The following is a 22,147-nucleotide window of genomic DNA, read 5'->3' as shown; positions in this document are numbered from 1 at the left end:
TCGCTCACGAGGCCTTAGGGTTGTTGGGGATGGGGTGGGGAGAGGGGACTCTGCAGAGGCTGTGGCAGGATTGTGTACTGGACTGTGAGGCCCCAGAGTCCTTTGTAGGCCGGTAGCACTCTTGAGGGTTCACGGGAGTACTTTGGATATGGCAGGGAAGGCACTGGAGAGATGGACATGCCTTTTTCCTTCCTGCTGCAAGACCTGGGGGTTGGATGAAAGGGCCTCAGACAAGATTTCTGGAGACCTGGGTTTGCATCCGTTCCCTGAACCTCAGTTTCTCTAACTAAAATTGAGGTTGAACCAGCATTCTAGTGCTTTTCCTGCTCAGAGTTTGCAGCCACGAGAGCTGTCCAGCACACGGTCAGCTGAAGTCCACTGGGGAGGGGGTGCTGGTAAGAAATAGGGATGGGGAGAGAAGCACCTGCTATTAGGTAGCCTCCAAGCTGGGAACTCTTGCCCATTATTCAGCTCCGTCCTAAGGGTGCAGGGCTGGAGGAGGTAACCAGAGCATTGACCTATCCTCTTCTGTCTTCAGGCAGTGCTGCTGAGAGATGAGGAGAAGCAATTCACATTCACACAGCTCTCTTGTGGCTTGTGTGCCAGGCACTGCACTGGGCACTGTGGATGCCACGTTGGGCAAACCTGGTTCCTGCCTTGTCTAGTGGGGGTGACACATTAAGAAATACTTACACTTCCCTTGGGAGGGTAAATAGGTGGTGTGGGAGGAGGGATTCCTTAAAGCTTTTGGGGCTCTGGGATGGCTTCAGGGAGGAGGTGGGGGGGGGGGAATGCCAGGAAGGGGGAAAACATGTGTAGAGGCACAGAGAGGCCTGGGTGGGGCCATTAGGGAGCCAGTAGTGAGAGATGGGGCTGGCAAGGGAGGGGGTGACTGTTAGATGGAAAGGAGCCTTACCAGTGTTAGAAGGGGGACTGTGGGCTTGAACCTTTGGCCTTGGGGCCTTTTGCATTGTCTGTGTGCTGGTGGCTGGGGAGGGAACGGTATTTCCTCTAATTATCAATCTTCAGAATGAGGGGGCTAGGTAAGAGGGACCCCAAGCCCAGAGAAGGGGTTGCTTAAAGCCACCGTCCTCTCCAGGGAGCGCATGGAGGCCATGGAGAAGCAGATTGCCAGCCTCACAGGCCTGGTACAGAGTGCCCTACTACGAGGCTCAGAGCCTGAGACCCCCAGGTAAAATTCCTATCTCAATACTACAGTCAGGGCCTATGGTTGGGGTGAGAGGAAGGAAGAGTGGGCAGCAGGGGCACCCGGCCCAGCTCTGCCAATGTTTCAGTGTGTGACTCTGGGTGAGCCCTTTCCCTTCTCTGGGACTCCATCGTGACATCAGGGGACTGGAGGAGATTATGTTAAAAGTCTCACCCAAAAAAAAAAAAAAAAAAAAAAGTCTCACCCAGCTTTGATGGTCTGGGGTCAGCCTGGCCCCTCTGATGGCCATCTTTTCCCTGTGCCACAGCGAGAAGATTGAAGGTTCCAATGGAGCAGGCACCCCCTCAGCACGTGAGTGGCCCTTTGCCCCTCCCCCACAGGTACCTGCCCTCTCTGAACCTCAGATTACTAATCTGTAAAGTGGGAATTAAACCATCAGATACATCAGTGGGCTTCAGAGGATCAATAAGCAGTTACCTTCGCCCCAGGTGGATTTGCCCTGGTGCTTTGCTCCCCATAGAAGGGCTGGCCCACTAACTGGGGCAGGGAGTCAGAGCCATGTGCTTCTACCGCTACCCTGAGTATCAGGGGTGGGAGGGACCTTGTCCGGGCCCCTTGCAGGCTCAAGCTTTGTTGCCTTTCTCCCATCCTCGTGGTCCCTCTCTGCAGCCTGTGGGTCAGGCAGCCGGAGCAGCGGCGCCACCCCAGTGTCCGGCCCTCCCCCGCCTTCAGCCAGCACACCTGCGGGGCAGCCCACCTCCATCAGCCGTTTGCAGATGCAGCTGCACCTGCGTGGCCTGCAGAACAGCACCAGTGACCTGCGCAGCCAGCTTCAGCAGTTGCGAAAGCTCCAGGTACTGCGCGCTCCCGGGCCTCGCCCCGTGCCCCGCCCCCTCCAGCCCCTCCGGGACGGAACCCACCCACTCCCACTCGCGCTGCGCAGATGCCCCTGGAGGTTCACTGGGCCCCTCTGCGAGCGCTTTCTCCCCCGACCCTTCCTCGAGCTCCCGCTTGCTGGCGGAATCTCTGCTCTCTCACCAAGCCCCACCGCTCGCCCTGGTTCCCCTCACTGCGCCCTCCTTCCCCTTTCCTGAATACTCACCGTTCTCCTGGAGCTCCAGTCCACCCCATTGAGCCCCTTCTCATCCCCCCCGCCCCCCAGTATCCCTCAGGGCAGTCCCGATTCCCTGTTGTCCAGCATTCTTTCTCCCCTCCCTCTCCTCCGTCGGGCGGAAGCCCTCCCCCTGCACCCCCTCCACTACCCCTTCCCGAGTCCGCAGTCCCGTCCCCCCCCCACGGCCTGCCCCGCCTGGCAGATGGTCCCACCAGTCAGGAGCCTGGCATCGCTGTGCCCGCTCCTCGAGAGGGCCCTGGGGCCCATCAGGTGAGAATAATGAGCAGAGACAAGCTGGAGAGGGGGCAGAGAGCTGCCATCTGGGCAACGGGTAGGATCTCACCCACCCGCGCGCCGTTGCCCCAACTCGGCCTTTGAACTGGGTTCGAGAGTAAAGTTAATGTTCTTGCGCTGGCCACGGACTCTCTATGAAACCCCAGTGCTTCGGTCTTGCCTCGAAGCCGCAGCCGCACTGTGGGCGCAGCCCTACAGAGGGCTGCCTCTTGCCTCCCCCCAAATACGCCCGTCCCGTTCTCCTGCCTGTGTATTTCCCCAGCCCGAGACCTGTCCTCCGCCCCGCACCATCACGCTGCTCACGGCCACAGCCACGGAGCCGCACGTCCCGCACGCCCCAATTTAGCCCTTTTCTCTCCACTATCCCGCCTCTTCCTCCCCAGAATTTAGCCCTGGACCTCTGCTCTCCCCCATACCGCCCTTTCTCTGGGGCTCACGGCCGCAGCCGAGCAGCCGCCTCTTCTGGGGAGCCCTCCCAGCATCGGGCTGTCCCCTGCCCGCCTCCTCCCGGCTCCTCGCCTGCCGAGCACCTCGGTCCCCTCCCACCCTCGGCCACCGGTCCCTTTGCGTCCCGCAGCTACAAAACCTGGAGTCGCTGCGCGCACTGCTCAAGGGCACAGAGGCGGAGCTGAGCATGCGCGTGTCGGAGGCGGCGCGGCGGCAGGAGGACCCGCTGCAGCGGCAGCGCACCCTGGTGGAGGAGGAGCGGCTGCGCTACCTCAACGACGAGGAGCTCATCACCCAGCAGCTCAAGTGAGGCTGGGCCCGGGGCGCGGAGGAGGGAGGGCTGGCGCTGCGGCCTGGGCCGCAACCTGGTTTCCCTGGGAGGTGCAGCTGCCTTCCTTCTGAATCACAGGTGACTGGTCTGGTCTGAAGCCTGATTTCCCTCTCCTCTATGGCCTGATTTCTCTGTGACCCACAAACCTTTGACCATCTGGCACCATTCCTTATTTCTTTTCTCTTTTTTTTTCCCCTGGCTCCATGCCCTCTTTTTGCTATCTCATGGTCCACAGTCTGGCTTCCCCCTGCCCTGTGACCTTATTTTCATGTGGCCAGGTGCAGGATTCCACTCTGTCCTCTGTCTGCTTTCACTCTGGCCTGTGACCTGTACAAAGTGACCCTTGGGTAGCCACCACTGCCGCCACTCCAATTCCCCTATCTCTAAGACCAGGGATAGCCAAGGAAAACCTTCCTTCAGTCCTAGTGCCGCTGAAACAAGGCTCTAGTTTTTTCAGAAGGAGTGAGGAATAGAGAACACCCGGCTCCCAAATGCTTAGACATGGAAGGGTTAATCGGAGACAGTCTTCTGATCCAAATTTAGCAAATGGCTGTCTGGCCAAGATTCCATTGTCTCGCACCGTTGAAGGGAGAAACTGCCTTTTGCTGTCCATCCACCCAGTGAGCACCCCCAGGCCACAGCAGCCTTCCCTTGTCAATCACTGGGATCTGAGACAGAGGCCTTGCTCCTTCCTCTGGCCTCCTTCTTGGTGGCACAGGGCACAAGCGACCTGAAGTCTGGCTCCAGCATTGAAAGACTATGTGATCAGGCCAGTTTCCGCCCTCTTCTGTGCTTCAGCTTCCTTATCTGTGCCCAGTATTAAGATTTTTGCAGTTCTTTCCAGGGGGAGCTTGGGTTCTACTGGCCAGTGACTTTGGGGAGCCAGGGGAGGCTTCTCTGAGGAGCCCAGCTTGCAAAGGGCTCCTTGAGATGGGTCCCTCCTTCTCAGCCTTGGACCCACACAGCCTGTGCACTTTGGTAGGGCCCAAGGCAAAGATTCCCATGACCCCTTGAGGCTGAGATGAAAGGACCATCTCACTTGGCAATAAGCTGGCAGCCACTACCCCATCATTTCAGGTGTGAAAACTTAGTGAGAACCTCAGATCTCCAAGCAGACTGGTAGCTGTCACCCCGCCCCCCAGAGAATTCCATTTACCCAACTTTTCTGTCCTCTCCTTGCCCCTTTTTCACTCAGCACAGAGGAGCTGGGTTGGGATTTTTAAAAGGAACTTTACTGAAACATTAAAGGAAAATAAAAGAAAATATAAAAGCACAGAGACAGAAGAGATGAAAGAACAGATTTAAGCTGCTGTCACATGAGTGTCTGGTCTTCAGCTTCCTGGGGCCCTCAGTTCTCCCGGAGCTCACAGACTCCCTATCCTCTGTCCTGTTATCAAACCCCTTGTTCAGACTGCTCACTTGAGAGAGCTTGGGGGCTGATACATTGCTTTTGGTAGGATTCTCTATCCACTTTGAAGGGGATTCCTGCCTTTTTGGGGGACAGCCTGGTCTGTCCATCAGCCCTGAGGTGGCTCTGCTTGGCTATGAGGGCCCTCCCTACCAGCTCCCATAACCTCCCTGGGTATTAGGTGGACCAGCAGGCCCATCCTTACCCCTACTCTGGCTGTAGCCTCTGCATGCTTGCACTTGCTCTGCTTTGCTCTGTGTGGGGCACCAAAACTGACACACTGCTGGCAAGATGCTCGCCCCAGCATCTTGCTAGCAGTTAAGACCAGTTCCATGCTTTATGCAGCTTGGCTCTCTCACCTGTTTTTCTTTTTTCTTTCTTTTTTTTATTTTAAGATTTTATTTATTTATTCATGAGCCATTCTGAGCCACCCAGGCATCACTCTCATCTGTTTTTCTAGCCAGGGCCTTGAGCTCTGTCTAGACATTGTCCTGAGGGGTACCCTCTGCTGACTTGAGACCTTTTGGCCTCTGCAGCCTCACTTGAACTAAGCCAGCACGGGCTTTGTAGGAATACCAACTACACAGCCACACAGGGCCCCACACTCCGAATGGCCCTATGCTTGGCTGTTGTTATCTTGAAATTCTTAATTTTTAAACTAGGATCAGCATCTTCATTTTTCACTAGGTCCCATAAATTATAGAGCTGGCTCTTTCCTGACCCTGCACCCCTCTAGGACTGAACCTGGGTCTGGAAAGCCCAACCCCTTTCTGATAATGGTGTCTAGACTTAGACCAGTCTGGGGCTCACTTGCAGAGGCTGCCCAAGTTAGGCCGCCCAAAACTTGTGGCAGGTTTCATGACCAGAAAATCGAGGTGCTAATTGAGGACCAAGTCCCTTCTGCCCGAGAGTCACGGTGTTGTGTCCTCCTGAAGGCTTACCTGAGTCCTCCTTTAAATGAGGGTCTCTTCCCCATCAGAGTGATGTTTGGGAGTGATTGTTTTAGAAAACTGGCACACTCTGAGCCAGTTAGGTGTCCCACACAGCAGGAAAGAACAGTTTCTCTTTCCCACTTGGCAGAGCAAGGGCTGAGTGGGACAGGGATGAGTATGGGGTGATGTCGGTCCAGTGTGGAAGTGAGATGCAGCAGAGTCCAATGGCTGAAGCCAGACATGAATAGATCTTGCTTTGCCACAAAATATTTGTATAACCTTAGACAAGCTACTTGAAGTCCCTCAGCCTCTCTCTCTCTTTTTTTAATGCCAAACCTTATTGTCTTAGTTAAGATAACTGCTATAACAAATTATATAATGGTTCAAAAGTAACAGACGTATCTTATTTTCTCATGGAACAGTACTGGGTGGGTTAGTGGAGTGACCCTCCTCCATGCAATCATGCAGGGGCCCAGGCTAATGGAGGCTTTTCCATCTTCAATATATGCCTTTGGAGATCATGTGCAGGGTCATTGCCTTTCAACCCAGAGGAAGGGGAAAAGAGCATGGAGGAACTTCCATGGGAGGTTTTTACGGGACAGCCTGGAGGCAACATTTTATCCCTTTGACTTGCATTGCATTGGCTGGACCTCAGTCATGGCCATTTCTTTTTTTTTATTTTTAATTTATTTTAGATTTTATTTATTTATTCATGAGAGACACACAGAGAGAGGCAGAGACATAGAGGGAGAAGCGGGCTTCTCACAGAGAGCCCTATGTGGATTCAATCCCTGGATCCGGGATCATGCCCTGAGCCGGGATCATGCCTTGATGCTCAATCGCTGAGCCACCCAGGTGTCCCCATTTCTTTTTTTAAAAAAGATTTTATTTATTCATTCATAAGAGACATAGAGAGAGAGGCAGAGACATAGGCAGAGGGAGAAGCAGACTCCCCGTGGAGAGCCTGATGCTGGACTCAATCGCAGGACCCCAGGATCACATCCTGAGCCAAAGACAGATGCTCAACCACTGAGCCACCAAGGTGCCCCAGTCATGGCCATTTGTAACTGCAAGGGAGGCTGGGAAGCATAGTCTGATGTCTGAGCTACCGTTTGTGTGTAGACTGGAGGTAATAATGGCTTCCATGCCCAGGATTTTTTATGAGGATTAAATAAGGTAATGGAAGTGGAGGGCTGCCTGTGGCACCTGGCACACAGTAAGCGCTTAGTACAAGCTAGCTCTTCAGCTGGCAGTGCTGAGTCACAGGATTTCGTCCTTGCTCCAGTGTGGTCTGTCTTTTCATCCACTAGTTGGATGAAGATGTATAGGCATGCTGATAAGATTTGCTAGTGACACAGAGCTTTGAGGGGGAGCAAATCTGTTGGATGGTAGAACTGAGATTCAAACATTGTTCCCGCCTGGATTGTTGAGCTAAATTCCAGCAGATGGGATCTGACAAGAATGTATGTAAAGTCCTGCATGTGGGTCAGGGATGTTGGTGACTCAAGTCACACAATTGAGATGACCTACCTGGGCAGCAATTCCTTCTTTCACTTACTCATTCATTCCACAATTATTTACCGGACCTCTGTTCTGCTCCAGGCACTGTGCCAGGAGCTGGCAATTGGAGATGAATCCAGAAGACATGGTCCCTGCCTGCCAGGAGCTACCGAGCCCAGCATGCAAGAGCTCTGAGGGTTTTTGTGAGGCAGGAAGCAGAGCCCCAACCCCAAGTACAGGGAGTGGGGGAGCAGTTTCCATTGAGACCTGAGGGAGGAGTGGGAATTGGTTACACATGTGCATGTGTATGCACATGTGTATGTGTGTGAGTGGAGTGTGAGTGGAGTGAGTGAAGTGAGTGTGGGAATTGGTTACACATGTGCATGTGTATGCACATGTGTGTGAGTGTGAGTGTGAGTGTGAGTGGAGTGAGTGGAAGCAGGGGAAATGGCATTACAAAGGCCCAGACAGTGCAGCACATACAAGGACCTTGGAGAAGTTGTGGACAGTTCTAAACAGAAGCAAGCCAGGTGAGGACAGGGGATGTGGCTGGAGGGAAATTAAGAGCAGCCCCCAGGGACTGACCCTTTACCACCCTTTTCCCATCTGCATTGGCTTATTTTTTTAAAAGAATTTATTCATTTATTTGAGAGAGAGAGAGAGAGCAAGAGAGTGAGAGAGAGCATGAGCAGGGGGAGAGGGAGAGGCAGGCTCCCTGCTCAGCAGGGCTTGATCCCAGGACCCTGGGAGCTCAGATGCTTAACCATCTGAGCCATCCTGGCATCTCTGCATTGGCTCAGTTAATCTTCACAATGGCCCCTGGAGGGAAGAACTCTTACTACCCCCATTTTTTTTTGGTTGAGGAGGTTGCAGCCCAGAAATAGTAGGTAACTTGTCCAAGATCTCTCTGTTGGACAGGCAGAGCTGGGATTGAAATTTGGATCTGTCTGACTATAGAGCCAACTTTTCAGCTACTACCTTCATGCCCTTCTTCTCTTGGATTTTAGCCTCAGGACAATGGGATCTATGTATAGGGTTCAACACAGAAGGTAATGACTTGGTGTGACTTACATTTTAGAAAGATGTGTGTTTTGGGATCCCTGGGTGGAGCGGTGGTTTGGCGCCTGCCTTTGGCCCAGGGCGCCATCCTGGAGACCCGGGATCGAATCCCACATCGGGCTCCCGGTGCATGGAGCCTGCTTCTCCCTCTGCCTGTGTCTCTGCCTCTCTCTCTCTCTCTGTGACTATCATAAATAAATAAAAATTTTTTAAAAATTTAAAAAAAAAGATGTGGGTTTTAAAATGGCAGACGCTCAGCATAAACCCTTTAACATTTGAAAGCAGTTTTGTCTTCAAGGAAAGAGGCTAAGTGGATTATTTGAGAAAAGTGGTGCCACCCCTCAAGGGGCGAGACTTTGTAGGGGCACACACAGCTGCCTGCAGTTCCCTGAAAGGCTGCTGGGTTGTCTCCTGCTTCCTTGGCAGAATGAGAACCAGAGGATGCAAGTTATAGGGAGAGATATTTGGGCTGATGTTGCTAAAGACCAGAACTTTGACAGCAAGGTGGGGGAACCCAAGACACCTATTAAAGAACTCGTCTGAAGTCTTATCTCTGGGGTTTGGCATTTCTGATTTCATTTGGGCATGGAGCCTGATGGATGGCATTTATTTATTTATTTATAAATATTTTATTTATTATTGAGAGAGAGAGCATGTGCATGCGTGGAGGGGGGGAACAGATTCCCTGCTGGGCAGAGAGCCTAATGTGGGGCTGTATCCCAGGACCCTGGGATCATGACCTGAGCTAAAGGCAGATGCTTAACTGAGCCACCCAGGTGACCCAGTGGATGGCTTTTAATTTTGATCTAACTGATGTCCTGATTTCTTCCCATTTGCCCAATTTCAGGGGGCTGGGCTGGGGCCAGAGGGGCTGAGAGGGTCTCTCTCTGGTTGCAGTGACCTGGAGAAGTCGGTGGAGAAGATCCAGCGGGATGTGTCCCACAACCACCGGCTGGTACCTGGGCCAGAGCTGGAAGAGAAGGCGCTGGTGCTGAAGCAGCTCGGGGAGACCCTGACTGAGCTCAAGGGTGAGGCCAGCGTCCTGGCAGGCGGGCAAGCAAGCAAGCCAGCGAGTGGCATGTGGTCCCGGGGCGGGAGTCCCTGCTGCACCCCCACCCCCCAGACACTGCCCTCCCTGCTGCCCTTCCTCCCCATCCTTGGGAGCTGCTCCCTCCCCAGCTCACTCTTCCTGGTCCCCTCAGCTCACTTCCCAGGCCTGCAGAGCAAGATGCGGGTAGTACTGCGTGTGGAGGTGGAGGCAGTGAAGTTCCTGAAGGAGGAGCCACAGCGCCTGGACGGGCTACTCAAACGCTGCCGTGGGGTCACGGACATGCTGGCCCAGATCCGAAGGTCTTTCTCTCCCTGACCTCTTAATCTCGGACCTCCGATTTCCCATGAGGTCACACGCTGGGCATAGATGGATAGATCAGCTTGACCCCTTACCCTGACTCCTCTAGAGGTCACTGATGCGCCAACTGGATCTCTACCTCCACTCTGACCTATGACCCCTGGCAGGGTACAGACTTGGCTCTCTCTTCCGCTGGATGCAGTCACTCCTCCCAGGCCCCTCCCTCTGTCCTGCAAGATCCCAGGGCCCTGCTCACCCTCTACCTCCCCCAGGCCAGGCTTCCCTTGCATGGGGCTGTCAACGCTCAGGGCCTCACAGCTGCTCCTAATTCTCCCAACCCCAGGCAAGTGGATGAGGGGGTGTGGCCACCCCCCAACAACCTCCTGAATCAGTCCCCCAAGAAGGTGACGGCTGAAACGGACTTCAGCAAGAACTTGGACTTCGAAATGGCACCCCCTAGCCCTCCACTGAACCTCCATGAGCTGAGTGGCCCGGCCGAGGGAGCCCCTCCTACTCCCAAGGGGGGCAACCCTACCAAAGGCCTGGATGCTGCTGGCAAGAGAAGCGTGGACAAGGCTGTGTCTGTTGAGGTGCTGGGCCTGAGACGGGGGTGGGGGGCATGAGCTAGGCTCACACATTCTTACCACCATCCTAGACTGGATACTTTTTCCTGGGAGGAGGAGGATGTTGGAGGAGCACAATGATGGTGACATTAGTTCTGCCAGACAGAAAAACATTTTATACCACTATTAACAATCAAGGCAGTGTGATGTTGGCCTAAGAATAGACCATGTGGTCAATGAAACAGAATAGAATGTCCCAAAATGGGGCTAATGAAGGTGGCATTCCGGACCTAACAGGGAGAGCATAGAATACTCAAGAAGTCTGAGGGTCTCCTGGGGGCTGGGCCAACCTTCCTTCTCCATTCCTGGCATGTGTGGCTGGGGGAAGGGGCTGCATGCCCAGAGTCCAAGCCGGGCCGCTGCTTCAGTGCTGACTCTTGCTCCTCCTCTCAAGGCTGCTGAACGGGACTGGGAGGAGAAGCGGGCAGCCCTGACCCAGTACAGCGCCAAGGACATCAACCGGCTGCTGGAGGAGACACAGGCGGAGCTGCTGAAGGCCATCCCTGACCTAGACTGTGCGAGCAAGGCCCACCCAGGCCTGGCCCCCACCCCTGACCACAAGCCCCCCAAGGTCCCCCACGGCCAGAAGGCAGCCCCTCGAACGGAGCCCAGTGGAAGGAGGGGCTCAGGTATGGGGAGAGGTGGGGGACTGAAGAGCCCAGAGGAGGAGAGCCCCATCTTCAGGAGCTCTCAGCTTGTTGGGGGAGGTACCTGGGTGTGAGAATCTATGTGGTCAGACTGCCAGAGAAGGGAGATGCTAGGGCATCAGCAGCCTGACCCTCAGCTGCTGTAGGGACACCCAGAGGACAGGGTAGAGCTGGACTCCACATGGGGCTTTTCCCACTGCCCTAACTGCTGCTGAGAGGCCCACACGGAGGAGGAGCCAGTCTGGGACCAAGAGTCACCGCCTGTACATTGTGACCGAGCATATGCTTTGCACCAGGCTGTGGCAAGACGGGGAACGGTGCCGGTCCTCATGGATATGATTTCTGTTCCTGCTGAGCCTGCCAGCCCACAGGGGAAGCAGAAATCCAACCAGAAATAACAATTATCATCCTGCTATCTGTATTTGTTAAGCACCTACTGTATGCTGATTGCCAGAGATAAGGAAACAAGACACTGCTTATTTTCAAGGAGGTTTTAGTGTAATACTAACATTTTTATCGTGTGCTTAGGTGACAGGCTACTCCAGATGCATTGTATATAGAAATCCTTACGATTTTGCAGCAACCCCAGGAGGCAGATACAGTCATTATTCCCATCTTGCAGATGAGGACGCTAAGGCTCAGCATAGCTAAATGATCTGTCCCAGGCCCTACTCAGTGTGTAAACCAGAAAGAGGATGCAGGTGCTAACTGTGGCAGTGGCCTGCAGTCCTACAGGAGGCCCTGAGAGGGTGGGGAGCGCTGCCCACTGGGGGTCACGTTGCCTTGGAGTCTTGAAAACAAGTGGGCCTTTCCCTGGACAGTGAGGGAGGGCATTTTAGAGAGTAGCAGCACGTGCAAGTGCCTGGAGGGATGTGTTTGGTGTTGTTAAGCGAGGTTCAGGCTGGGAAGTAGCTAGCAGAGCTGAGGCTGAAAATGGGCAGTCGTGGAAGGTGCTGAGCGGAGGAGTTTGCACATGGTTTGGGGTCATTGGGAACCAGGAGGCTCAAAGGCAGAGGAGTGTCAGGTTTGAGTGACTTTTCTGTAGGTTGCCCTGGAAACCACCCCCACCCCTGGGGAAAGGAGCAGGGAGAGCCTAGGGGGTTGGGTCAGGCTCTTGCAAGATGGAGAAGAGACAGAGAAGAGTGCAGAGATGCAGCAGAGGGGCAGAGGAAAAGAGATGGATTAAGGCAGCGCTTCTGAGTGAGTGTATGCACAAAATCACTGGAAATCTGTCAAAATGTGGATTCTGATTCAGCAACCAAGGGTGAGACCCGAGCTTCCGCATTTCTAACGAGCTCGCAGGTGCTGCTGGGCTGCTGGTCCTGTTCACTGACCGCACTTTGGGTCTAAGAGAAGCACTAAGAGAAGTGCTAGACATGGGTTCCAAGGGGAGATGAGAGAGGAGGAGGAGGAGGAGGAAAGAGGAGGGGCCGTGTCGTTTCCCTGAGCTTCCCTCCCCTATCCTCCCTGGAGGAGGAAGCAAATTTCATCACCTTGGTGCATGGACTGTGAGGTCAAGGACCCCCTGACCCCCAGCCCCTTGGCTGCCCACAGATGAGCTGACAGTGCCTCGGTACCGCACGGAGAAGCCCTCCAAGTCGCCCCCGCCGCCCCCTCCCCGCCGGAGCTTCCCCTCCTCCCACGGCCTCACCACCACGCGCACAGGAGAGGTCGTGGTCACCAGCAAGAAGGATTCGGCCTTCATCAAGGTACCAAGCCCACCCTAGGCCATGGGATACCCGAGGTGGCCTCTGAAGACCCCATGGGGCAGAAGAAAAGAAGGGGGCTGGCCAGTGGTACCTCTGCTTCTGGGTGGGGCTCCCACCCTGGGAAGGGGGCCAGCTGGCAGGGGACTGAGGAGTGTGCTGATGAGGAGGTCGGGCTGGAGCCAGTCTGGAACGGGTGGGGCCCAGGAGGTGAGCTGGTGCTGGAGGGGCTGCAGAGCCTGGTCTTGACCGGGGCCTGGGCCTTGCAGAAAGCCGAGTCCGAGGAGCTGGAGGTGCAGAAGCCCCAAGTGAAGCTGCGCCGAACGGTGTCCGAAGTGGCCCGCCCAGCCTCCACGCCACCCATCATGGCCTCTGCCATCAAAGATGAGGACGATGAGGACCGCATCATCGCCGAGCTAGAGGTGGGTCAGGGGCATGCCTGGCTCCCCAAGTCCTCAGCCAGGCCCCTCCTCTCTTGCCCACCAAGCTGACCCTGTGAGAGGTGACCTGGGCTCCAGCAGAAGGCTGGCCTGTGTGGGAACTGTCCTTCTTGCCTCCATTTCTCTGCCACTGTAAAGTGGGGGGACAGGGTCTGAAGTCCCTCTTTACAGGTTTGAGTTTTCCTTATTGTAGTCTCTGGGACCCCTACAACTGCCCTGAGACCCTCTGTGCTCTCACACAGCCACCCCTGAGTGTTCTGAGAACAGAGTGCTGTAACACCCTGATACCTGAGTGCCTTCAGGTGCCCTCACCCCATGCTGTAAGTCACCCACACTCAAGTGTTCTCAGCCCTGCTCCCCAAGTGGCTGGAGACGCTGACCACCTAGGCCTCTGGAGGAAGAGACAAGACGGAGGGCAGAGTGGCCAGTGAGCCTGGTGAGGGGCCAAGGAGTAAGGCTGGGGTTCCTCCCTGTGGGCCACAGGCCAGCACCCTTGTCCTCCCTGTGCCCCCTTCTCCAAACTTGCCCCCACCTTCTGCTCCCCAGGTGTTTGAGAGAAGCTCAGTGTCTTCCCTCCCCCCCACGCCCCGCCGCCAGCCGATCCCCACCTTGCTGGCACCCCAGGACCTGGGGCCCCCTGGGGGCTCAGCCCAGGGCCCCACATGGAAGGTAACGGGCTGCCCCCCACCTCTCACGGCTCTCTCTCTGCCTGTGCCTCCACACCTTCCTCTCCTCACCTCTCACGCTAACCTGCTAACATGCCGGTCACCTCCCCAAATCCCACCACTGCCACAGCCTCCCCCCTCCCCAGCTCCGAGGGCAGGTGCATAACCCTTCCTGCCTTCTCCCTCTCTGAGACTCTAGCAGGCTGGTACCTGGCGGCACACCCACCGTGTCCGCGTTTTCTTTCTTTCTCTTTCTTTTCTTTTTTTTTTTTTTTTAAGATTGTATTTATTTATTCATGAGAGACATAGAGACATAGGCAGAGGGAGAAGCAGGCTCCCCATAGGGAGCCTGATGTGGGACTCCATCCCCAGACCCCGGGATCACGCCTTCAGCTGAAGGCAGATGCTCAACCTCTGAGCCACCCAGGTATCCTGTGTCCGCATTTTCTTACAGGCTTAATTCTGAGTTGGGTATTTTGTTCCAATCCACAGCCAGAGTTTAGGTCTGCCCCGGAGCCTGGGTGTTGTCTTGGTCCAAGATTGGAGCTCGGGTCCAGCTCACTACATGACTTTAGGCCAACTCAAAATCTGACTTTGTCCTGAGCCCTTGCCCCCGAACCCCCTCCTCTGCCGCCAGTGCCTGGTGGGGCTCCGTTTCTCCCACTAGAATCTATGCCTTGCACTGGGGGCCGGGACACCCCAGGAGAAAGACTCATTTACAGCCTCCCTCTCTGCCATGGCCCCAGTGGTCAGGAGTCCTGGAGAAGGAAGCCATGCCCTTCCTTGGCTGCTGGTTCTGTCTTTCAGCATGGGGAAGATGTACCTTCTCTCTAACTTCAGTCCTTGCTACTGTCCTGCTGCACTTAATTTTCTCTTTATCCTTTCCTGGGAATGTTGGGGTGGACCTGACATCTGCACCCCCAGGGGACTGCACTTGGGGAAGGGGAACTGGGGGAGGTGGTCTGGGGATCTCTCCCTCTTCCTAGTCAGGTTGGGGCAGGAGGGCCTCTACTCTGGGGAGGGCAGCCCCCGTGCCCCCCCACCGCCCCCCAGCATGTGCTCACCTGCCTTGTCTGGTTCTCTTTGGCCCACAGCGGGCTCCGTGCTGCCCGACACCTAATTTCTGACCTGGCTTGAGGCTTGGTGGTGCTTTGACTCCCTGGCCAGGAGGAGCAGACAGGTGGACAAGACTGTCTGCTGGGCAAAAGATGGGCACAGGGCAGTCCAAGGAGCTGTCTGGGGATGAGCAGTGTGCAAGGGGTGCCCCCTGGGCTAGCTGTGCCCTTGGTGCCTTGGCTTACCGCACCCACCCCTGCCTCTCTCTGGCCCCTGGGAGTCAATCCTGAGGGGGTCCAGTGGGCAAAGCCCCTCTGCTGGCCTTTCGGGCTGGTTTACCCTCTGCGTCCAGAGGCGCCATCGGGCAGTGGAGCTGGGCAGGCATGGGTCGCCTCTCTGCTTTCCCAGTCAGCACCCTCCACCTCCATCCAGGTAAGCAGGTGGCAGGGCTGGGTGGGTGGCTTTGGGAGGGGGGCTTGAGGTCCCAGCTACCTCCCTGGAATATCCTCATGGCTCCTTTTAGTGGAAAGAACTCTGGACTTGGAGTCACACTGCCTGGGTTCAAATCCTGGCTCTGCCACTAACTGTGGATAAGTGACCTTGAGTGAATCACGTGACACCCACGCTCAGTTTCCTCATCTGTAAAGTGGGAACCATAAGAGCAGTAGCCATTTCATGGGTCATAGTAAAGACTAAAGATGAAGACATATGGTCTGAATTAGACTAGAATTCACTCAATTTGGGGGGTAGTGGGTGGAGCCCCCCAAAGCCAGAGCAGGTGATGCTCCACAAGAGCAGTTGCTCTAGCTTTACCGAGCATGTGTGCAGCAGAGGGACCTCGTCCCTCCCCTTGTGGCTGTGAAGCCTTTGGAAAAGCTCCAGAAGTAGGGGATGAGGGAACCAGAAGTCTCTGGCCTAAGGTGAGGGTGACAGCCCCTACCCTCTGAGGCCAGAAGCCACTCAGGTCCGTTTGATAAAGAGCTAACTGACATTTGCCAGGTGCTTACAATATGCCAGACACTGTTCTGAGCACACGCCCATGTGAGCTCACTAAATTCTCCACCAACTCCATGCTTTTGTTACCTTGTTGCACAGATGGGCAGACTCCTGGGAGTGCCCCTGGGCTCCCAGAGTTTCACATGGGCAGTGAGAGGTAAACCTGTGTCTGTGCTACGGGGGGACCAGTGTCTCTGCCAGAAAGTGGGAGACCATAGCATGGGGTGGGAAGAGGCCTGAATTCTAGTCCTGGCTTTGCCTCTTGCTAAGGAAACTCAGTCACCACACTCACCTGCCTCAGTTTCCCCATCTATGAAAGGAATGGACTGGGCTCACCCATGTAAACCCTCATCCTAGCTCAGGGGATTCGGTTTGCAGGGATCAGACTCTCCCTCATCTCTCTTCTCCCCCCAGGCTGCCCCAAGCCCCAGGGCCTTCTGCGTCCCCCAGATCATCTTGACAGAGTGTACCCCCAACCCTCCCTCACCACCAGAGGCCAGACCCGAGGAAGCTGGTCCCAGGACAACTCCCACTCCGCGCCCCCGGACCCTGCCTGGCAGTGGGAGGGGCTGTGATGGTGCCCGGGCCCTGCCAGAGGTGGTGGCCAGGGCCTCCCAGCCTAGGAGCAGCTTGGCGCCTGACACAGAAGGGACTGCTCTGAAGAGACTGGGGACAGAGAGCTGTACCCCGGAGGAGGGAGGACCCGGGGCTCAGTGTCCTTGGAGACCAGCCCCTGATGGGACTCAGGAGCCCCCCACTGCTGAGACTCACCCAGAGGAGACCCCCAAGGACACCGGCCGGGACACCCAATCCTGCAGTGGGGAGCCCAGGGGCCAGCCCACTGGTGGCCTAGGCTGCACAGTGAGAGGCGCTGCCACCCAGCGAATGGACAGCCTGGAGGAAACGCTCCGGGAGCTGGAAGCCACCCTGAGCCAGATGGGCACTGCCCTCGCCGTGGGGCTCCCTGGCAGCCCCCCGCCCCTGCCACCCGGTCCCCAGGTGGCTGCCTCCTCCCTAGCCTCTCCTCCTGCCTTCACACTCCAGTCTCAGTCCTCAGAGCTGGAGGAGGTGGGGGGCTGCAGGAGCACCACGCCAGCCCCCTCCTCCCACCGGCCTTTCCTCAGCTCCTGCCAGCCTCCTGGGAGCCCGGGGACCGGGTGTGGTTTGCAGGCAGAGCCCCGGGGGGCTGGGAAGCCGGCCTCCCCAGGGATCGGCCCAACCAGCCCTGCCAGGGACCAGGTCCTCTCCCCTCTGCTCTGTATCTCTAAACCAACAAATAAAGTTCTCTCCTCCTTTTCCAGCCCCACACTCCCCCCCCCCCAACTCCTGTCCGACTTTCTGCCTCTGTCGTTTCTCTGTCTGCGCCTCTGAATCCCCAGAGTCCTTCTAGGCAGGGTGGTACCTGGGGTGCTTTGGAGGAGCCAGACTTGTCACATCTGTAGGGAGACTTTACCCCCATCCTCCCAATTAGAGGAAGATGGGGGTCCAGGGCTGCCAGTCCCACTCTGTCTGCCATTATAAAGACCCCCTCAGATCTCAGGCATGCTCTGTGAGACCCAAGAAAGGGTACCTTGTCAGGAGTGGGGGTGATGGCAGGGACTCTCAATTTAGAAGTGGTTCCCCCAGAAGGGTACCTGCTGCTCCTGGGCTACTCAAGGAAACCACCAAAGAGCCCTCACTGGGGAGCTGCTGGGAACCTGGCTGGGGGATACGGGTGGCTGTCCCCTCTGAAGGGAGGCCTTAACCCTGGTCTCAGAGAGTGGACCTGAGTCCTGGCCTGGGATGTGGAGCCAGGGAGGTGCAAAGGTCTCCAGGTCTCAAAGGGCCCATTGAGGAGCCTCCAGCCCCAGAGACCCCACCCGACACCTAGGATTCAGGTGCCATCCCACCTCCAACCCCCACCCTGTCTCTCTTCCTGCAGAGCGGTGGTGGCAGCGTGCCACCCATGAAGGTGGTGACTCCAGGGGCCTCTCGGCTGAAGGCGGTCCAGGGCCAGGCAGGCAGCCCCGACAAAGGCAAGCATGGCAAGCAGAGGGCAGAGTACATGAGGATCCAGGCCCAGCAGCAGGTAGGCAACCCGGTGGGGTGGGCGGGGCTTGGCCCACCCAGGCCCCTCCCCTTCCCCTGCAGGGCTGTGTTCTGGGCACCTGCCAGCTGCCCAGAGACGACCTCCCTGCCAGGATGGCCCCTCTGGTCCCCCGAGCCATCTTTTCCCTCCTCCTGCCAGCCCCAGCACTCAGGATCTGGTTTGGAATATGTATTTTCAACCAGGACACTCTCCTTTCCTTACCCTCACTCAGGTCACAGAAGGCCCTCTCCCCAGCTGCTCCTGGAGGAGGGGGACCCAGAGGATTTATGTCCCCACTGGCCCGATGCCTTCCAAGGCCGGGCCTGCCCTGGGATGGGAGAGAGGGTTTCGAAGTCCCTTTGTCTTCCTGCCTCTGCTCTGCTCTGCTTTGCTTCCTCTCCCTGCTCTTAGCCCCCTGCTCTCTGCCCCCACCCCACTCTCATTTGGCCTCCCTCTTGGCTCTCAGACCATCTCCCCGCTGAGGGAGAAACCAATTTTGCATCTGCTTTTCATTGTTTGGGCTTTGGTGGGTTCCATTGATGTCAGTGGGGAGAGGAAGGGGATCTCAGTGGGGTGGGAATGACAAGGGTACTATACCCTCTTTCAGATTTAGTCAGCGGGCTTGGGGCCAGTGTACAGAGTTGACAGCCTCACCTGTGGGTGTTTCTGTCCTGTAACCCCCTGCGTGGCTGGGTCAGAAGGTACAGGGTGGTCCCTGGGCCTAGATACTGAGAGAGACCTTTTGTGTACTCATTTGGTTCAGTAAGTATTTCTGAGCAGCTCCTGCATGCCAGGCCTATTGTGGGTGCTGGGGTGGGAGTGGGCGCTGTGCGATCTCCAGATGCTGTGACCTGAAGAAGGTTCTAGGCTCAGAAGCAGGAGGTTAGAGATGGCAAGTCCAGCTACCTTTTTTACAGATGAGGGGACAGCTCAGAGAAGGAAAGAGGCTTCCGAAAGGCACACAGGAAGGTGGCATCAGAGCCAGGACAGGCCCTGGGAACCACCAAGCCCTTCCCACCCATGGTCCTGTGACAGCCCTGGGCTGTTGGTTCCCCAGAGGCACGCGTGGAGAGGAGACATCCAGGCCCCACCCGCCCCGGACCAGCTCTCCTCACTAGCTCCCAGCTGGCCCACCATCTTCCTCGTGGCCCCCAGACATCACGTACAATCCCACCCCAGCCCTGTCTTGCTCCACAGTGCACGAGTTCCCCTCATCCTGTCTGGACTGGCCCCTCCTTCATGTCCAGAACAGCAGCTGACATTCACAGGGCGCTCATTTGTGCCAGACACATGTTCTCTCGTTTCTCATTCACACCACCCTGAGGAAAGTCCTTATGATCCCCGCTCAGTAGATGGGGAAACTGAGGCTTTACCCACGGTCATGGAGCCCTCCCCACCTCTCTGTACCCTTCTTAGTGGTACAGACCCTGCCCCTCAACACACACACACACACACACACACACACACACACACACACGGGAGCTGTGTAGGTCCTTTACTCCTTGCTATCCTCTCCTCCCTGGCCAGCCCTCACCCTGACCCTCCTGACTCCTTTCTCGGTGTTTCTCTGCATGGCTCCTCATGTCACTGCACCCCGCTTCCTCCTGGGCCTCTTTGCTCCCCATACCACACACTCCTCTCCTGGGGCACCAGGGGCCATCTGGCCCTGCCCGGGTCTCTGTTCTGAGCCCAAGTCTACCCCTCAGAGAATGTCACCCACCCCCGGGGCATCCACCCGCACTGGGGAGGCTTGGTGGCTCCTCCTCACCACCTACGATGCACGGTTCTCTCCACGCCAGTCCCACGGCCCGGCCATACCTCTCGCTTTCACTTTCTTTACAGAAGCACTTTCTCCCTAGTAAAGTAATATATGTTCCTTGTGGAAATGTCTTAAAGAAGCAGGAATAAAATTCACCCTCTGCCTCATTACCTAAATGCATGGCCTTCTACGGTCTCCCTGTCACTTCTATCACCTCTAACCTATTTTCCCAGACCTGCAGGCTGGGGAGGGATGTTTGTGTAGGTGCTGCCTAAGCGAGCACAGAGGAAGGGATGTTTGTAAAACGCAGATTTGATTATGTCATCCTCCCCCCACTTCAAACCCATGCCCACTGCTCCCCGCCAGGTGAGATAATCCAGTCCTTCACCTGCTGCAGGGCACTTCCATGGGCAGCCTGGGTTCCTCCCTCAGCTCTCCTGGTGCTCTCTGCCCCACACCCTCAATTTGCTGCAGCCACCCTGGGTCACCTGGCCCTCTGTCCTCTGGGCCCGGACACCGTTCCCATCAGCTCAGGCTGTGAACTTGGTCAAAGTCCTTGCCTCCTGCTGGCTCTCCTCTCATCTGTACAGTGGAGATGAAAGCCAGCCGCAGTGTTCTGAGGTCACATAACACCAGGTGTGGAAAGACCCGGGAAAGCCCCAGAGTGCTCTGTGAGGGAGAGTCCCCGTCGTCCTCTGTTGTACTCTGTCTTCATCCATTTGTACATTTGTCAGCACCAAGGGCTGGGCAGGGGCCTTTCTCTCATCACGTGGTTCTAACATTTGGGGCTCAAAGCTCCCTTTGACAGTGACAAGGAGAAGGGGAACCAGAGACACCAAAACTGGGGGGAAGAAAGTTCCGAGATAGGGGATGCAACAGTGCCTTATACTATAGAGAACAGGCCCTTCGATGTCATGCTCATGATCCAGGGCTGGGATGGTAGCAGATTCCCAGGGATGTAGGGATCTGGGGCCTGGAGCAGACGTGAAACCACGGACCCCTCCTCTTCTACTGGGGCTAAGAAATCTGTCCCAGGGCAGCCCCTGGGGCGCAGCGGTTTAGCGCCGCCTGCAGCCTGAGGTGTGATCCTGGAGACCCGGGATTGAGTCCCATGTCGGGCTCCCTGCGTGGAGCCTGCTTCTCCCTCTGCCTGTGTCTCTGCCCCTCTCTCTCTCTCTCTCTCTCTCTCTGTGTGTCTCTATGAATAAATAAATAAAATCTTTTTAAAAAATGTTTAAAAAAAAAAAAAGAAATCTGTCCCAGCCCTGATACATCTTGTCAGATGGTCCTGCTGTCCAATCATCCGGCCTCCCCACCCTCTGTGTGGCTGCCCTCACTCCCAGGGGTCCCAGGTCTCTGTGCCATCAGGCACCCAATAGAGCCCACCCAGCAATGGGTGGTAACTGGGGATGGGAAAGGGGGCCACACTGCCCAGACCAGAGCTGCAGGAGGTGACTGGTGATGCGCTCTCTTCCCCTTCCCTTCCCTTCCCTTCCCTTCCCTTCCCTTCCCTTCCCTTCCCTTCCCTTCCCTTTCCTTTCCTTTCTTCTCCTCTCCTCTCCTCTCCTCTCCTCCCCTCCCCTCCCCTCCCCTCTCCTCTTCTTTTTTTTTCTTTTCTTTTCTTCTCTTTTTCTTTTTTTTAATCAACACTGTTCAGTAATCCCACTTGTAGCTATGCAAGGCAAGGGAGAGGGGAGCAGGCAGTGAATACACAGAAATCCGATCTGTGCAGCCCCAGCCCAGTGGTTCTCAAAGTTATGTGTGCAGCAGGGTCACCTAGGGTGCCTACCTAAAATGCAGATTCCTGAGCCTGGGCCAGAGATGTATTCTGGGGAAAGGCCCTGGAAGCTACATTTGTGACACATCCTCCTCTGGAACCCTACAAACTTCCAGAGCCATTATAGACACAGGGTGTATGCTAGGGGTGGAGGGAGGTGCGGCTGTCTCTAACTATCAGAATTGACCAATGAGCAGAGCACACACCGAGAAGGAGTAATCTCCCATGACCCGCAACCCCCAAGGTGCAGCTGGAACCTGGAAGAACATTTATAGGGGATGCAGCGGGGCTTCCTGCCTTGGGCCAGAGGCTGGATGCAATGAGTGCGTTTTCCTCCAGCTTGGAGGTGGGATCTGGTTGGGGAGGGGAGGGTTCTTCAGAGAAGTGCTCTCCCAGGAGGACAAGCTTGCCCACATTGTCCCATTGTCCCTCAAGACCTTCTGCTTAGTGTCAGGCTCCTGCAGAGGTCAGAAGGGGCCTGGTTGGGCTGCTGGCGGGTTGAGACTAAGAGCCTACCTACTCCCGACTGGGGCCACTCCCCTCTCTGCCTGTGCCCCTGTGGCCGCTAGCCTGTTCCACTTCTCCTTTCCCTTCCCCATTCCATCTCCCCTGTCTACCTGACCTGGGTGTAGCCCCCCTTGTGTTTCTCTAGTCTCTCTCCTCCACCTGCTCTCTTTCCTGTCAATAACCCAGGTCCCCAAGCCTTTGAGTCAACCGTATGCCCACCCCAAACCCCCCCACCCCACTCCACACCCCCACTGTGGCCCCCTCCTCCCCATCTCAGGGGATCACTCTCTCCAGATGCCCCT

At 56.2% G+C, this 22,147-nt stretch overlaps 1 protein-coding gene and 1 long non-coding RNA gene across 10 annotated transcripts in view; both read left to right on the top strand.

The window, feature by feature from the left end:
- Positions 1-22,147, top strand: part of SRCIN1 (SRC kinase signaling inhibitor 1) — a 68,149-nt gene that overhangs the window by 42,420 nt on the left and 3,582 nt on the right. For 4 of the 9 annotated variants that reach the window (XM_077852991.1, XM_077852992.1, XM_077852989.1 and 1 more), the window contains 12 exons: positions 1,100-1,192; positions 1,476-1,519; positions 1,838-2,022; positions 3,154-3,329; positions 9,151-9,281; positions 9,456-9,603; positions 9,945-10,191; positions 10,619-10,853; positions 12,426-12,580; positions 12,847-12,999; positions 13,564-13,686; positions 16,149-17,642. In XM_077852991.1, the coding sequence (XP_077709117.1) occupies positions 1,100-1,192; positions 1,476-1,519; positions 1,838-2,022; positions 3,154-3,329; positions 9,151-9,281; positions 9,456-9,603; positions 9,945-10,191; positions 10,619-10,853; positions 12,426-12,580; positions 12,847-12,999; positions 13,564-13,686; positions 16,149-17,105 (2,647 nt within the window). In that variant the 3' untranslated portion in view covers positions 17,106-17,642. The other 5 variants (XM_077852997.1, XM_077852996.1, XM_077852998.1 and 2 more) reach the window with 2 other exon arrangements.
- Positions 3,342-8,469, top strand: LOC144286492 (uncharacterized). Its single transcript, XR_013354534.1, has 2 exons — positions 3,342-7,528; positions 7,624-8,469. It is a non-coding gene; the product is annotated as an uncharacterized LOC144286492 (long non-coding RNA).

Source organism: Canis aureus, chromosome 16 (genome assembly GCF_053574225.1).
Source record: "Canis aureus isolate CA01 chromosome 16, VMU_Caureus_v.1.0, whole genome shotgun sequence".
NCBI lineage: Eukaryota > Metazoa > Chordata > Mammalia > Carnivora > Canidae > Canis > Canis aureus.
This window is presented reverse-complemented; position numbering and strand designations above follow the sequence as displayed.